Source organism: Chiloscyllium plagiosum, unplaced genomic scaffold (genome assembly GCF_037043375.1).
Source record: "Chiloscyllium plagiosum isolate Xiang-an unplaced genomic scaffold, Cpla_swu_hap1 HiC_scaffold_2, whole genome shotgun sequence".
In the NCBI taxonomy this organism is placed as follows: Eukaryota; Metazoa; Chordata; class Chondrichthyes; order Orectolobiformes; family Hemiscylliidae; genus Chiloscyllium; species Chiloscyllium plagiosum.
Window position 1 is genome coordinate 126,312,956 of NW_028270140.1, and position 17,877 is coordinate 126,330,832.

Below are 17,877 nucleotides of genomic sequence, written 5' to 3' on the forward strand. Positions count from 1 at the left end.
TAGACAAGCAGGAAGCTGGAAGAAGGATTATATCCAACGCATCGACTTCTCCACCTTCTGATGCTGCCTGGCTTGCTGTGTTTTTCCAGGCAGTGTGTCTACTTTGGATTCCAGCATCTGCAGTTTTTTGTCTCTTTCTTAAATGGCCCAGCAAGTCATCCAGTTCATGAACAATTGGGGAATGGCAATAAATGATGGTCTTGCCAGTGACACCCATCTTCTATGAGAAGATATGCAAAAATAAATTAGACACATTTTTCCAATATGTCACATACATTGAAGGACCAACTTTGAATAACTACAACCACTAACTTGGAGCTTTACATTTGTTTTCCTCAGGAGCTTATTGAACACACCCTAAGATTTTCAACCGCTGCAATGAACAGACACTTTTTCATGCCGAAAAACATTTATTTTTTTGTGATATGCAAGTGCATAGGTATAAATATTTCTTTTTTCATTACAATACAACAGTTAGAACATTCACAAAGCTCTGTGGTGGAAAAACAAAACACAGAAGCTGCAAACAATTTTTTTATTGCACAGTTCTGACAGCATATTTCAAACCATTGCTTTAAGCATCAGTCCAACTACAGTGAGTACTCCAAGCCAACAGATACAGCATACGCCTGACTTCACCTGCACCACAACAGAACATAAAAACCAGATTCCACACAGCCCAACATTCTTCACATGTTCAACACTTGGTTGGTACATTATTACAAAAACATAAATTGGTACATATACAAACAAAATACCTGTGAGGTTTCCAAAATGCCACACATACATTTGGCAAACATAAAATTGCCATATAGTTATTTACACCTCTGATACATTTGTAAACAAGTGTTTAATATGCTTTATAACTAGCAAAGAGCACAGACAGACTTTGTTTGAAGGCTGCAGAATAGAAGATGACATCTTTATTGGGATTTTTCTCAACCAAGTAATACATGCCCAAATCTTTTCAACATTGTGATGTGATTCTGCCTTTGCATTCCTGTTTATTTCAACCAAAACGAAAACACCAAAGCCTGTTTTTGTCTTACACAGAATCAGATAAATCAAGGCTTAGCAAAATTAATTTTAAAAAAAATCATTCAGCACTGACTCCAATGGATCCCATTCCTTTTGGAACAAAAACAAAACTCTTTCTGTATTTTGCACAGTTTCTCCTCATGAATGAAATGATGTTATTTGAAATGTACAAAGCCACTCAATGCATTCAAACGGAATGTAAATTTTAGCTTTACCTGCTAAAAACAGCAAGCTTTCCCATAGCGACACAAATGTTCCATTTATACAGCAATTTTTATTAAATGCCACTAAGGGGGCTTTCATGTGAAATATTGTTACAGATGAAATGACATCACCACTTTTTAACCACACAATGAACATTTATTCCTGTTACCACAGAGGACAAGGAGTGTGCTAGATATCTTCATTGTTAAATTATGTCTGCAAATGCTTTTCCCCAAAGCTGTGGGAGCCATTTATTACATTATATTTACAAAAAAAAACCCTTTCTACGCACAATATTTCAGACATTCAAGTGATCTTGTATAAATACCAGAACATTTCAATTCATCATTATAAACAAAGCAATTGGAAAAAGGGAGAGAAGTGAGGTTGGGTGGTGTGGTGGGGGGGTCGGGGGGGGGGGGGGGGGGGGGGGGTGCGTGGGAACAAACTTTAGTGAAGGTAGTAACTTTAGTTATTGAGAACAGATACTGCCATGCTTATGAGTGAGGGAAACCACAGTTTATTTATACCTTTTGCTATTTTGCCCTCATTTTCACTGCACTAAAACATTCTATTTTGACCTGCTATGAATTCTTAGGTTGCCTGTCCTGCACAGCTTCCTTCAGACATTGTTTCTGTTTGCTTGTGTCCACTTCCAGATGGGTACCACCAGGAGAAGGAGGTTGCACAGAGGAAAACTTTGATGGGGGATCTTTCCAAGTGTTCCCTTTCTTTACAGAACATGATTTTGAATGACAAACTTGCTTATTTCCCTTCAAGTCTGTGGTGTCGTTTCTCTCAGTTGACGCACGTACTTCCGCACTTGCACTTTGAGGTGTAGATCCGAGACTACATTTGGTCTCACAGCTTCTCTCCATTATTGAGCAGGGTGAACTGCTCTCCTTTGACTCAGGTTTTTCACCAACTGGGGTGGCCTCCACAGCCAAATGATGAAGTAGTAAGCTTTGAGAAACATTCTTTGTTTCATCTGTCTTGCCACAGTCAGCAGATGTCTTTTTTGAAAGAGATGGTTGTGCATTATTATTGAGGTTAGGCTTCTGGCATAACGTGCTCTTTACTGATGAACTCTGCTGATCAGACTTTGCAGATTTCTCTGCCTTTGATGTACTCGGACCTGACAAGAAAGCAATATCAAGGGTGCCTTCCAATGGCTTTAGGCTTAAGATAGATCTACCATCCATCTTACATTCAGTTATTTGCCTGCTAACATTTTCAGTCATTAAAGCTAACTGCGGTTTGTCCAAAGCAACTTGAGCCATTCCAGTTACTATCTTGGAACAGTCTGATGGGGTTGACCTTAAGTGACCGTGAGCCGTGCAGGTGTTACTTGCTGATGTATTGTTTTTCTTCACAACTGAGGATTCTTCTTTAATCAAAGCTGTTAGTGTCTTTGGCTGAGTGTTGTGGACAGGGGAGCTCTTGAACATATCTGATGAAGCCTTACTATTATTAGTTTCTTTGTCACGTACTTTGCTTCCTAAAACATCGACATTTGAAGTCTTGGTTTCCAACCTTTCACAAACAGTTGGTTCTGCAGTGGAGTGTTTTCGAGTCCACTCTGCATCACCTTCCTTACCAGAGAATGTCTCCACCTCCAGGGAAGGGGTTGAGGATTGTGCAATTTTCTTAGGGTTAGGTACACTAGGAGTTGATATGCAACTTCCAACTTCTGAACCAGGGTTAGCGGTTTGCAACACCGTTGGGACGTCATTGTCATTAGAGCTTGTACCTAGTGTTTTACAAGAAGAAACCAGTGGGCCACATGCAGTGATGCATTGTTCATCTGAACTTTGCACTTTAATCTCACTACACTTAGAATCGTCAGCAATGTTCAAATTAAACTCAGCCATCTCTCCAGATGCTTGAGCTACATTTTCATGTCGAGAGTTTGGTTCTTGTATAGCATTTTGTTTTTGAAGAGACTCTCGTCTTACATTCCAATTTTTCTTCCTTACAACTATTGCTTTTAGTTTCTCTTTTTCAATTTCATCGAGTGACTCTTGTCTTCCCACTTTTCTTGCTACAGAACGCTTGAGACAACCCTGCTCCACAGGTCTAACTTTGGTGATGGATGACATTTCAAATGCATTCTCTTCTAAACTATGTAGACATGAATCTCTCTGTAAAGACTCTTTCCTTCCTTCTGCTTGTGATGTTTCAAGGCTATGCTTACGAGCACACAATTGTTTCTTGTCAGAAGTATAAGAGGGAGAGAGTTTCTCAGCAGACTGCACTCTCTTCAATAATGGTGATCTCGGAGGTTCTGCACTCTTAGGCCGTACCATGTGCCTTAATATAGTTGGCGGTGAGTGCATCTTAGCAGGAAAAGTTTGCGCCATTTTGGAACTTCCAACGGAGTGACCAAGCAGAGGTGACGGTGATCTCTGGGGTGAAGTTGGTTGGGGTGTTGGAGAAGGAGTTCGTGCCAGGGGGGATAAAGGGATGCTACCAGCTGATTTACGTCTGCCCGATCTATATTTTGGTCCACCTAGCTTTGAACCCAATCCATGAAGCGTACTTGGTCTGACATGACCAGAGCCAGCAGGAGAATTTGGGGCGCTCGAACTAGGGGAGCTGCTTTGTGAAGAATTTGTACCTATTAAAACAAAACATTTCACATTGGTTAGTTTGTTCATAGTTTGCCCAGAAATTAAACCTAAGTTTGAACATTTTACCTTCCAATACAAAAAAAGCAATTTGTTCTTTACTAAACTTGCCTCTATACTTGTAGCTAATGAGATTTAAATGTTGTAACACAACATTCTGATAATGACAAGACTTTTCAGTACCTTATTACAACAAATGAAATGGTAAATTGCTGATTTCAACTGTGAAGTCTCAGGAATTAGAATCTGATAACTCCTGTGCACGACTGAAAGCATTAACACAACAGGTTCATTTTAAATGTCCATATAGGTTCAATAATGTGCCATATAAACAGAGCGAGTATTGGTTTGTCAGAACATTAACATTTATCATAAGGTACTGCCATTTGCCCCAAAATCACAGAAGCAAGAAAGATGAAAATATTACTGGAGTCTCACAGCTGATGACGATTACTGAAAAGTGCAGAGTGATGATTGCTGTGAATGGAGACTGTAGACACTTGTGAAATTTTACCACAGCATGAGTCAACTTTCAGAGGAAGAAGGGAAAAGAAAATGGGGAGAATCATTTGACTGGATTCTTCCTCGAACCTACTCTAAATTTTCTGAACACCAGGACACATGGTGGCTCAGTGGTAGCACTGCTGCCTCACAATGCCAAGGACCCAGCTTGAATTCCAGCCTTGTCTGTGTGGAGTTTGCACCTTCTCTCTGCGTCTGCATGATTTTCACCAGGCGCTCCAGTTTCCTTACACCATCCAAAGATGTGCAGATTAGGTGGACTGACCATGGGAAACAGGGTTACAGGGATAGGGTGGGAGGGTGGCTGGGATGCTCTCTGGTAGATTGGTTCAGGGCTCAATGGGCCAAATGGCCTCTTTCCACACTGAAGGGATTCTATGGAATGTATATGCAGTCAAACTTCATTGTTAAACTGGCAGGGACTAGCATTAATGATTAGCATCAAGATCAGAATAAAGGCTTAACGTTATGTGGCCATCACTTAACAATAGCTCTTGTTTACATTCATACATTCAGGGAAGTTACAGCAATGGGATTAACAGTAATACTCATCTTGGATCACACCTGTCTTGAATTGTCAGCATGCATTCCTCCAATACCACAGTAGGGTGCCAGTTTAGGCTTTTGTGGCTGGATTGTGATCTGCCACAACCTTCTGACACCGAGGCAACTGAGCTATGGCTGACACGCAACACTATTGTATTAACAGTGTCTGGCAGAGGTTAGAATTATCCAACAATTCTAACAGCGATGGCTGAAAACTCACCAGATTGAAAATCAGGGGCGGAGCGGAAGCTTTGTGTTGGTGACCTGGGAGATAGACTGTGTGTTGGGGACCCAGGCATGCTGTCACTAGATGACAGCGAGCGATTCAGTGAGGAGAAACTCCGGCTAGTGTGAAGTATAACGGGCTGTTTCGCAAATTTTTTAAAGAGCGACCGCCTTCTGTAAAAAAAAGAGCAGGGATTTTACTTGTTAGATTGCAGTTTTGTTTTTGCTGGAGATCAATGATTTTAAGTGTGTTAACAAAATGAACGCAGAACTCAAAAGCTTACTGAAGATGTGCCGAAACTGGAAGAAAGCATAATAGCGTTTGATCATAAGACATAGGAACAGAACACGACTCTGCCCCTCGGGCCTGTTCCGCCATTTCAATAAGGTAATGGCTGATCTGATTGTGACCGTAACTCCATCTCCTGCCCTCCACATGCCCCAATCCTTTGTCAATCAGGAACCTGTCAGCTCACTCTCAATTATATTCAATGATATGGTCTCCACATCTCTCTTTGGAAGATGATTCCAAAGTCCAATGATCCTCTGAGAGAAGAAGTTCCTCCTCACATCAGTCTTTAATGAGAGAAGCCTTACTTTATAACCTGCATCCCACTTTTCCAGTTCTAGACACCCCATGGGGGGGGGGGGGGGGGGGGGGGCGGAGAACGCCAATGAATATAGGCATAACTTATTCAACTCTCCCCTAGGAATCGGTCTGGTAAGCCCTCTTGGAAATGTTTACAGAGCAAGAATATTGAGTATATCCATTGCAGTGGGAACCACTGAGCTGGGTCTCTCTGGTGGGATCCACCATGCCAAATCATGGAAGAAGCTGTGTATCAGTCTCTTGGTGATGACATGACCTCTCCTTTGGTGGGAAGACACAAGGACCTAATGGGGGATTCCTAGCTACTGGTAGCAGGACATTAATGATCCAATTGGTGCCTAGTATCCTTGAACAAACTGCAATTCAGGGATGGCTTAGGGATAAATAAACATTTGCGTGGTCAACCAGCGAATACTGTCAGGGTTGCCAGAATCCTTCAATGGTGGGGACAAACCTCATGGTCAGGTACTCGGTTCCTGAGTAGAAAATCATCTCCAAAGCTTTTTTCCAAAACCTCTACATTCCACACCCCCTTCCCAACCCCATCACTCACATTTTGTGTGAGCTCCCAGGGGAGGGAGACAGAGGGAACCTGTGATGGCAGGAACAGTGAGACAGGGGGAGGGAGGTACAGTGACAGGGAAAGGAAGATCCTGTGATTACAGGAACTATAGACTTGCACCAAGAGACTGGGAAAGAGAGCTGTGTCCAGAAATGATCAGGACACGTTGAACAAGGCAGAAGGTGAAGCTCACTCTCACTTCACAAGTCAAGGTTTGTAGCAGGGACATAATTCCAGGACTCATGAAAATTCCCCAATAAAAGATTGCCTTATGCGGAGAAAGTCTGAGCTGGGATAAAGTGAAACTGGAGAGTGCAGCCTATTCCATTCCTCACTAAGACCCAGGATTCAATCTGGAGCTGAACAGCCACGACAAGTTCACTGCATAAATAGTCACCAGCCCAGAGGGTCCAGCCCTCCATTATCTGATAGACAGATGATACACACAACCTAGTGTGAAGCTGACCAAAGGAATATCCACTGCTTTCTAATGGACAGGCTTACAATAAAGGGTGGATTATTTGTCATATTTATGGAGTGTGTTGTACCCTTTGCAGGTAAATTGGAACCATCTAGGGTGATTGGATGAGAACCTACTTTTAAAGAGTTCTATCTTGGTGTTAGGTGAACAAATGAATTTTCAGGTTGCTGATGGTTGTTCAGGCCTTTGAGCTGTGGTCATCCTTCCTGCTTCTTTTGCAAGTCAATGATTCTCCTGAAAGCAAGAGCTGAAATAACGGGAAAGTGGAGCTAATAGTCCTGGAGAGTTAGTACAGTACAGATGTGAGGATGGAGAGAATTAGGATGTATAAGGAGATGGTGATTGCAAAGGTTGAGTGAAGAATCAGAATGGGCCACGACCATAGAGGTTGAATGAGCTGTGGGAGGAGGCACTCAATAAGAGCCTGAAGACACGAGGACAGCAACAACAGCCCCACAGCAATCAGTGATGGGCTGCACACTGACAGAAAGAGGCACCCTACAACTCTGACAAAGTCGAATGACTTATATTAGTTGCCTGGTCATAAAGATCAAATTGAATGCTCCAAAGAGATTCTAGCTTGCTCAGTGCAAAGAAGGTTTAGAAGGATCCGCTGTTGGAGATTTTGATAGCTCAGTTGAATTTTTTGTTTATTCGTTCATTCATAGGATGAGGGCATCACTGGCCAGGCCAGCATTTATTGCCCATCGCTAATTGCCAAGAGGGCAGTTAAGAGTCAACCATATTACTGTGGATCTGGAGTCACATCTAGGACAAAGGTAAGGATGGCAAATTTCCTTCCCTGTAGAACGTGACTCCACCAGATGAGTTTTTCCAGCAATCAACAATGAATCCTGGTCATCATTAAACTCTTAATCCAATTTTTTAAAATTGAATTCAAATTCCACCTTCTGCTATTGCAGGATTCGAACTCAGATCTGCGTCATGTTGCAGCTGTACAGGACATTGATTTAGGCCACTGTTGGAATATTATGTGCAATTCTGGTCTCCTTCCTATCGGAAAGATGTTGTGAAACTTGAAAGGGTTCAGAAAAAATTTACAAGGATGTTGCCAGGGTTGGAGGATTTGGGCTATAGAGAGAGGCTGAACAGGCTGGGGCTGTTTTCCCTGGAGCGTCGGAGGCTGAGGGGTGACCTTATAGAGGTTTACAAAATTATGAGGGGCATGGATAGGATAAATAGACAGAGTCTTTTCTCTGGGATCGGGGAGTCCAGAACTAGAGGACATAGGTTTAGGGTGAGAGGGGAAAGATATAAAAGAGACCTAAGGGGCAACGTTTTCACACAGAGGGTGGTACGTGTATGGAATGAGCTGCCAGAGGATGTGGTGGAGGCTGGTACAATTGCACCATTTAAGAGGCATTTGGATGGGTATATGAATAGGAAGGGTTTGGAGGGATATGGGCCGGGTGCTGGCAGGTGGGACTAGATTGGGTTGGGATATCTGGTCGGCGTGGACGGGTTGGACTGAAGGGTCTGTTTCCATGATGTACATCTCTATGAATCTATAATCTATTACCTGGGATTAACAGTCCAGCAATAACACCACATGGCCATCGCATGCTCTTGGGTTAATAGGGTGGGCAAACACAATCTGTGATAAAGTCATGATTCCTGGGTTTGGGAAGGAACATGCTCGATTGGCTGATTTCTTTTTGCTTCAAGCTTTGCGCACAATTATAAAAGGCAGGAACAGGGCAGATACCTTTCTTGGCCTTCCTTCTTTTTTGTTTTTTTACTCCTCCTCATCATCCTGCTTCTGTGGCTGGGCCTTCTCGCTGGACCAGTTCTTATTGATGTGTTCTCAAAAGGTGTGGTTGTGATAGCAACCTTGTTTCCACTCTAGTCACAATACACAGGAAAATGGTTACTCGTGCAGAAATCAACATTCAGTTCATGAAAACGTTTCACAGCTAACCTCTCTGCAAAGTACAGATAAGATCATTCTCCAGCTGCAATTCAGCTGAAGCTAACATTTTCTTGATGAAGGACTGATGCCTAAAATGTCGACTCTCCTGTTCCTCGGATGCTGCCTGACCTGCCGTGCTTTCCCAGCGTCACACTTTACGACTCTGACTCTCCAGCACCTGCTGTCCTCACTTTCTCCAACATTTTATGTTCCAAATTGGAATGGTTCCTAAAATATTGGTAAAGTGTTAAAATAACCAGCGTTTTTAATCAAACAGGTAGAGCCAGAGGAATTCAGTTTGTTGGAAGAAAATCACCCAGAGATGAATGTATAAAAACAGTGAACTAATTAGGAGGTTTGGAGGACAGATGCTAACATTCAACTTAATTCAGTCTTAATCTTCCCCTGTATTCCTGCATATATTCTGCCACTTTACGGGCAAGGCAGCAACATAGTGATACCGTCATAGAGTATTGGAGTTTTACAGAACAGAAAAGGCTGTTTGGACCATCATTTCCATGCCAGTATCAAGCGGCCAACTTCTCTAGTCCCACCTTCTAGTCCTTGGACCATAGTCTTGCATGTAATGGCACTTCAAGTGATCATCTAAATATTTCTTCTATGTTAGATGGTTCCCATCTTAACTCTCTTTCAGGCAGTGAGTCCCAGATCCTCAACACCCTCTGCGTGGAAACAATTCTTCCTTAACTTCCCTCTAAGTTTTCTGCCCTTTACTTAAAACAATAGCCCTAAGTTTTTGATTCCTTTACTAAGGGGAAAAGGTTTATCCCTCTCTACTCTACTCAATTTTATACACTTTAATCATCCTTCTCTGCTGCAGGGAAAACAACCCCAACCTATCTCATCTGTCATCATTGCTGAATCACTGCAGTCCAGGCAACATCCTGGTGAATCTCCTCTGCATCCTCTCTCACGCAATCTCATCCTCCTAGAGTGCTGCAACCAGAACTGCATGTAGTACTCTAGCTGTAGCCTAGCTAACTCTTCCTGTAGCTCCATCATAATCTCCCTGCTCTTCTATTCAATGCCTTGACTAATAAAGGCAAGTATCCCATAATTGTTCTTAACCACATTATGCCCTGTTGCCTTCAACATCTGTGGACATGCTCACCAAGTTTCCTCTGATCGTCTAATTCCCACGGTTGTGTAGACCCTTGCCTAGTCAGCCCTCCCAAAATGCTTCACCTCATTTTTCAGAATTACATTCTATTTGCCACTGTTCAGTCCCACTGACCTGCCATTTATATCATCCTTGTGAACCACTCTGAACTGCCTGCAATGAAATTATATATTTCCTTAAATACCACAACCAAAACTGCTCACTGTACTCCCGATGTGGTCTCACCAGTACCTTGTGCAATTGCAGTAAGTCTTCCCTACTCTTACACTCCAACCCCTTTGAAATAAGGGCCGACACTCCATTAGCCTTTCTGATTACCTGTTGCACCAGTGTGCTAGGTTTCTGTATTTCATTCACAAATATCCCAGAACCCTTTGGGTTACAGCTTTCTACAGTCCATTGCATGGGAGGTCATGTTAATTTGGAAAGACAGCATAAATATTAGTAAATTGTTGCAAAAAGTCTCTTGAATGCTATTTTCCATAGGACAACATAATAATCTGGTTTTCAAATTTAACATGACCACAAAATTATTCAGTTTTAGGCACTCGAATTCAATGAAAGAGTGATAAGTTTATAAAGGAATTAAACGTACACTTGCACCCCAATATCTTGTTTAGAAGCATTCTGCTGGTCAGATATAAATGCTTTATAAACGTACCTTGACAAGCAGTTCGACCACCTCTGTGTGAACCAGACCAAGTACTGGCTCGCTATTTACATGTGTGATTAGATCGCCAGCCTTTAATCCTGCAGTGTGAGCTGCACTTCCTTCTTCAACGTTCTAGTGGCCAAAAATAAAGAGAAAAAATGATTTAATTTTTTGTTAATAATCAAAACATGAACCTATACACTTCATTGTCTCACATGCACTTACCCAAACAATATGATGGACTGTATAAACATCACTGTCCCCCATGTAGACTCTAATGGCTCGGAGTGTGAAACCATATTTCTTTCCTGAACTGTAGATAATTATAGGAGGCTTTGGACTTCCAGAGCTCGTGGAGGAGTCCCGACTGGGTGAGGAGTCTCTCGATGAAGGGTCAGAGGAAAGAGAATGTGGGGAGATTGGACTCGCCAACGGAGAAGCACCGAAAACATCTGAAATGAAAGGGCACAATGAAAATGAAATTTTTAGGTGTGTGGTTAGTTGTTGATTGAATATATGGGAAAACATGTGGAGAATCGACCTTCCCATCAACGTTAAGTATCAAGAAGTGGAAGTGGTGGAAATATCAGTGGAATAATAATCCAGAAGCCAAGTCTAATGGTCTGGAGTCATGAGTTTAAATCTCTGGTGAAGTCTGAATTAAAATTGTTGTAAAAATACCCTTGTTCAATTAGAGTCATTTAGAGAAGAAATCTACCATCCTTATATGGTCTGGACACATGTCATTCCAGAGCCATGGCAATGTGGTTGACTCTTAACTGCCTTCTGGGCAATAATTGATGGCTTAGCCAGAGACTCGCATACCTCATGGAAAAAAACCTAAATGCTCTGAATTAGATTTTAATTGTGCAGCTGATTTTGGGAGATAAAATTTGCCAAATGCTCAATGGATCAGACAGCCAGCCCAGTCTGTTTTCGGAGACAGACCTTAGAAGTTAGGTTAGGTCAACTGCAGGGAGAAAGTGAGGACTGCAGATGCTGGAGATCAGAGCTGAAAATGTGTTGCTGGAAAAGCGCAGCATGTCAGGCAGCATCCAAGGAACAGGAGAATCGACTGAAGAAGGGCTTATGCCTGAAACGTTGATTCTCCTGTTCCTAGGTCAACTGCAGGGTGACCAGGGGCTATCAGCTCCCTCTGGATATGATGGAGAAGCAGGAAGTTTGTTCTTGGTGGGGGAATGACCTTAAAGTCTACCCTGGAAATTACCATTGTACAAGTTATAGTTCCTGGCACTGATCTTTGTGAGATGGTTGCACACATTTAGGATGGCACTCAGCATAGTCCACATCATGTTCTTAATAAATAGAAAATCTGGTAGAATTTGTTCACCTCATCTCAGCTGAAGCAAAAGATTTGTTACTTTCAAAAATTTGCACTCAAGCAACTTCAAACTTCAAATCAGAGCTCATCACTTGGTTTCCATTTAGTTCTAATGTGTTGGTCCTTTAATGAAATGATTAGTCACTTAATTAAAACATTAATCTAAATGTGCCCCTCCATGTATAATCAAAGAAAATTGAATTGAGAGGCCCACTTGAAGGGATCATGTTCAGACTTCTTGCTCTGCAAACTAATTTACCAAAGGTGTGATAAAATATTTAGTTCACTTTAGAGTACATTTGATCTTCATGGAAAATGGGTAGCACTGGAGACAAACTGGCCAGTCACTGCAAGGGATCCATAAAACCCAGTAATGATGTTCAAGGGGAAGCTACCATTAATCGGTCACTGAGCAGAGCTGCACAGGTAACCCATACTGGACCAACACCCTGTGTGAAAATGTCTGCAAAAAGATGTGAAGGGCTTAATGGACAATATTCCGAGGTGATTCTGCCCCCCTTGCTAAAAACAAAACCTACAATTTCTGAGAGGAAATGCAGTCTAAATGAATGAGGAATATAGCTGCCACTGGTTCTCCCTTGTTATACAGCTTCCAAGGCAGTAATGAATTTAAACATCTTTGTCCAAACCATCTTCATGAGCATAGCTTGAGCTATAGTTATTCCAATACACCTAGAAGCATATTAATTACTCATAAAACTTCAGTTGCGCTTGTTATACTAATCACAGCTTTCTGTAACATGCAACAAATCTTCTAAAGAAAATGCATACATCATCAAATCTTAAATCCTCATTAAAACTTGTCACAGTGGCAAGCATGTAATCTGGTTCCTAATTAAAGGTTTTCTACAGGCTGGAGAGGCACAAAACTTGAAAGAATTACTAATTATAGCTTGCAGTTCCACACATAAAAATGACTGCGGTGTCTTTTTTTCATTAAAAATGCAGAAATACTGTTTGTACATTGTTGGGCTGCTTACTGGCTTTGCTTCTGGGTAATTAATATGCTTAAACTAACGTGTCATTGCTATACACAGTCTCCTAAAACTTCAGGTTGCTTTGTAAATAAGCTAAAAGGAACAATCGATATCCCTAACTTCAATGACAAAGCCACGTCCCTGACAGGTCTGAGGGATTGGTTGAGAATAATCATGGTCGATGGAGTATACAGAAAGTTTAAAAACAAGGGACAAAAACAAGAGGAAACCCAAAGTATTTTGGTAGATATTATGGCTCTGCACTCAAACTACAAGAAGAACAGTGGGGAGATCTGCTCCTGAATCATCTAGAATTCATTCGTTGGATGTGGCCAATCAGATAGAAGTCACCTCCATCAATGGTCTGGAAATTCTGAAGAAGCAATCAGCTCCAGGAGCAAACATGGGAGAGAACCAGCCTGCGGTTGGAGGGGAGAGGTGAGTGGTATAGAGTCATCAAGTGACAAGGAAGCAGGAATGGGAACAGGAAATTAGACCACCAGGAAGGGGAGTGAAGTTGCTGAGCAAGGCCTGAAAGATTAGGGCTTCAGGCTAGGGAACAAGATCAAAGGCCTGGGGATGAAATGTGACTGCAAAGTATGGAGGCCCTGTGGAGGTCGGGGAGTGGGAGCAGCTGAGGGTGAGTATGGGGGTGAGGCGAGGAAGAAAGGAGTAAGAGGATTGCAGTGGGAGAAGGAGAGTAACCAGTGGAAGATTAGAAGCTGCAATGAGAGAGGAGCTGCAGGAAGACAGGCACTGCGGGGAGTGGAGGAGCTGCAGAGGAGGAGACAGTAGCTGCAACCTGGGGTGAGGGAAGGGAAGTTGCAAAGTGAGGTAGGAACAGTGGCAAAGTGTGTGGGAGTTAGATCTGTAAACAAGAGGAAGGTAAAGAATGGCTGCAAAGAGGGATGGGACAAAAAGCTACACAGGGATGCAATGACAGAGAGGGGCTACAAAGGTTGGGACAGGGTCTGAAAGCACAGAAAGGGCAGATAATAACATTTGTGTCACACAAATGCCAGGTATGACCATCTCCACTAAAAAAAACAATCTAACCAGCACACTTTGACATTCAATGGTGATGCCATCACTGAATCCCCTACTATAAAAATCCTGGGGGTTATTATTGACCAGAGACTCAACTGAACTCACCACGTAAATGCAGTGGCTACAAGAGCAGGTCAGAGACTAGGAATACGACTGACTCACCAAAGCCTGTCCATCATCTACAAGGCACATCAGGAATGTGATGGAATACTCCCACTTGCCTGGATGAGTGCAGCTCCATCAAAACTGAAGAAACTTGACACCATCCAGGTCATAACAGCTCACTTGACTGGCATTACATCCACAAACATCCACTCCCTCCATCACCAATGCTCAGTAGCAACAGTGTATACTATCTACAAGATGCACTGCAAAAAATCACCAAAGATCCTCAAGCAGCACCTCCCAAACTCATGACTACTTTCATCTAGAAGGGCAAGGGCAGAGATACATGGGAACGCCATCATCTGCAAGTTCCCCTCCAAGTCACTAGCCATCCTGACTTGGAAATGTATCGTCATTCCTTCACAATTGCTGGAATTCCCTCCCTAATGACTTTGTGGGTCAACCTCCAGCACATGGGCTGCACCAGTTCAAGAAAGCAGCTCACCATCACCTTCTCAAGGGCAACTAGGGATGAGCAATAAAGGCTGGCCAGCCAGTGACACCCATATCCCACAAGTGAACAAAAAATAATTAACTTTTCATCTGTGGGGAGAGAAATATAGAGTTAATGTTTTGAGTTCAATATGACCTTTGTATTCTGAAAAGGAATCTGATCGGACTCAAAATGTTAGCTCTCTTCTTCCTCCACAGCTGCTGTCAGAATTGCTGATTTTCTCCAGCACTTGCTGTTTTTATTTCAAGTTTCCAGCATTCCCAGTATTTTGGTAGTGGTTGCTGGGTCAACATATTGGAATTCTCTTTCTAATGGCATTGTGGGTCAACCCACAAACAGGTGAACCACAGCAGTTTCAGAAGGCTGCTCATCACCACCTTCTCAAGGCTAATTAGGAATGGTCAATAAATTCTGGCCAGCTAGCAATTCCCACATTCCACAAGTGAATTTTAAAAATAGGTTCACAAAAAAGGAGAAATGGCTGAAGTTCGGGGAGAAGCGGGGGATCTGTTAAACTTCTCCACAATGGAACAGCCACTTAGTGGGAACAGGAAAACAGAAGAATTGAATTATTTTAAAAGTATTGTGGAATTTCCTAAACCAAGACTACAGGAATTCACAAACCATTGAGAGGACAATGTACCGGATGCTGCTGAAATGAACACTGTCAATTGCATTAATTAATATTGAACATTTTTATTTCACAAGGGTTTGCACTTACAGGTATTTGTATTATCACATCTGAAAGTGTCTTACATAGTTTGAATTACTTTGAAGTGCACTGGCTGTGTTAACACATTAGCTGTGATTGCATCAGGCTGCAAAAAGCATGTTTGAGGTGATGGCGTTTTGAGTATACAATTGTGTCAGTTACTTATTTAAAAAAGTATTTGTTGCTAATTTATTTATACAGTGTTTAGGAAATTAACATTTTCTTGTGTGTTTTGGCTTTAGGTTTAATGGAGCAGTGATGATTATTAAACCTATTCATACATTCTTCTAATTCCACTTCTGTGCAGGTCCAAATCCTTCATACATCAGCACAAATATAGAAGGCATGGTTACAATGTTGGTACCTCCTCTGAGCTCCCATCAGATCTTAGCCTGGAGCATTGGAGGAATTCAGCAATGGAAATACTGTAGAATGTAAAGGGGAAATGGCTTGGTTCTCACTAGTTGGAAATGGTCATTGCCTGGCATTTATGTGGCACAAATATTACTTGCCATGAATCAAAAGTCTTAATATAGTCCAGGTCCTGCTACATATGGACAGAGATTGTTTTAATTTCTGAGTTGTTGCGAATGGTGCTGAACTACAGCAAATGTCCAAATAAACTTGAAAGCATGGACAAAATAGTTTAGAGAAAGAAAGCATTCAATTTTAAACTAGTTTATTGTGTGGAATGCTTACCCTAAAAGATGCAAATATGAAAGACAGAGAATGGCAATCTTATTATTTGCACAGAGACATGTGTCTTAATGGGCTTTATATTATGTCAGTAGCACATTGCTTGCCCAGAGCCATTAATAAAGGGCATCAAAGAAAGATCACTTCAAAACTGTGAAATATTAAATGCAATATATCCAATTAATTATCTCATTTATTCTTGGAAATTCTTCTTGAAATAGTTTTATGATGGATCTTGCTAAAACATACTCACCTGTGTAAACCTTTTGAGGTGGTTTATGGTACCATTTACATTTAGAGAGCTGTCTATTACTAAGCTGACAATGTGGTTTGTATATGCTGCTCCTGATTGTCATACCTGCAGGAATCATGAGTGAAAGTGCAGTGGCAGAGGCTGATTTCATCACTTTTCTTGTTCGTTCTTTCTCTGTACTTTCCAATCGCTGACGGGCTAGCTGTGTGACACTGTCACTTGCAGGCTTTGGCGAAATATCTGTACTTTCCACACTGTCACTCCTGGTGTTAATCTGATCCAGGTGTTCGGAAAAACTGCCAACTGTTCAGAAGCAAACGGATTCAATCAGTATTTCCCCATTTCATTAGACATTCTTTTTAAGTGCTCATTCTTATAAAGTTGAAAATGAAAATATTGCACTCATCCCAACATCTAACAGTAAGAGCTGAAAGTCTCACTAGTCTGCAAAAATCTAAATAGCAATATCTCATTTCAATGAATTGAAAATCAGCTTATATTGCATTGACATTCATCCTTCTATTTCTCTTTTCTCCAAATGGAATTAATATAACAATCTCACGAAGCAGCAGAGGACCAGCTGCTGTGAAAATTTAATATATACGGGACAAGAGAAGACAACTGAGGTAATGCTTATAAAAAAAAGTCATATTATTAAGCTACATTGCCTCCTACATTGAAATGTTTCACTGATTGGAAACTGAAACAAATACTATTCTGCTTCCCTAACTTGAAGATTTACATATTACAGAAGCTAGCGAGCTTGAAGGAGTGTTGTGTCACACTGGGGAAATACTTACGAATATTTAGATAACACAGCAAATTGCAACTGATTTCATCTCAAATCACAAGCCATAAAAAAGGGAGTTGCACAATTTAATAGAGTCATACAGCACAGAAACAGATCCTTTAACCCAACAGGTCCATGCCAACCAGGTATCCCAAATTAAATGAGTTCCATTTGCCTGCATTTGGCCGAAATCTCTCTAAACCTTCCCTATCCATGTATCTATCCAACTGTCTTTTACTGTCACTTGCATCTACCACTGCCTCTGACTGCTCATTCCATACACACACAACCCGCTGTGTGAAAAAGTTGCCCCTCTCACCTTAAACTTATGCCCTCTAGTTTTGGATCACCTTGGGGAAATGATCTTTGCTATTCACCTTCTCTCATGATTTTATAAACCTCTATGAAATCAACACTCAACCTCTAGTGTTCCAGAGAAATAAAATTCCATCCTATCCAGCCTCTCCTTATAACTCAAAACCTCCCATATCAGTAACATCCTTGTAAATCTCTTCTGTACCCTTTTCAGCTTAATAAAATCCATTCTAGCAGGGTGACCAGAACTATATGCAGTACTCCAAAAGTGGCCTCACCAACATCCTGTATAACCACAACATGACATCCTAAGTCCTTTACTCAACGCTCTGACCAATGAAAGCAAGCATGCCAAATGCCTTCTTCACTACCCTGTCTACCATTGATACCACTGTCAGAAATTATGTATCTATAACCCAGGGTGTCTTTGATAATACTCCCAGCATTAATTTTGTAAATCTGGTCATGGTTTGTCTCACCTAAATGCAACACCTCACATTTATCTAAATTAAACTCTGTCTGCCAATCCTCAGCCTATTGGCTCAGCTGATTAAGATCCCATTGTAT

The 17,877-nt window shown here is 41.6% G+C and overlaps 1 protein-coding gene across 7 annotated transcripts in view; it reads right to left on the bottom strand.

The window, feature by feature from the left end:
- Positions 1 to 360: 360 nt before the first annotated feature.
- Positions 361 to 17,877, bottom strand: part of LOC122558001 (microtubule-associated serine/threonine-protein kinase 4-like) — a 475,290-nt gene continuing 457,773 nt past the window's right edge. For all 7 annotated transcript variants that reach the window (XM_043706362.2, XM_043706358.2, XM_088000634.1 and 4 more), the window contains 6 exons: positions 16,311 to 16,508; positions 10,764 to 10,990; positions 10,548 to 10,670; positions 8,542 to 8,678; positions 5,158 to 5,336; positions 361 to 3,859 (listed from right to left, as the gene is read on the bottom strand). In XM_043706362.2, coding sequence (XP_043562297.2) covers positions 1,827 to 3,859; positions 5,158 to 5,336; positions 8,542 to 8,678; positions 10,548 to 10,670; positions 10,764 to 10,990; positions 16,311 to 16,508 — 2,897 coding nt within the window. In that variant the 3' untranslated portion in view covers positions 361 to 1,826. The remainder of the gene's footprint in view (positions 3,860 to 5,157; positions 5,337 to 8,541; positions 8,679 to 10,547; positions 10,671 to 10,763; positions 10,991 to 16,310; positions 16,509 to 17,877) is intronic.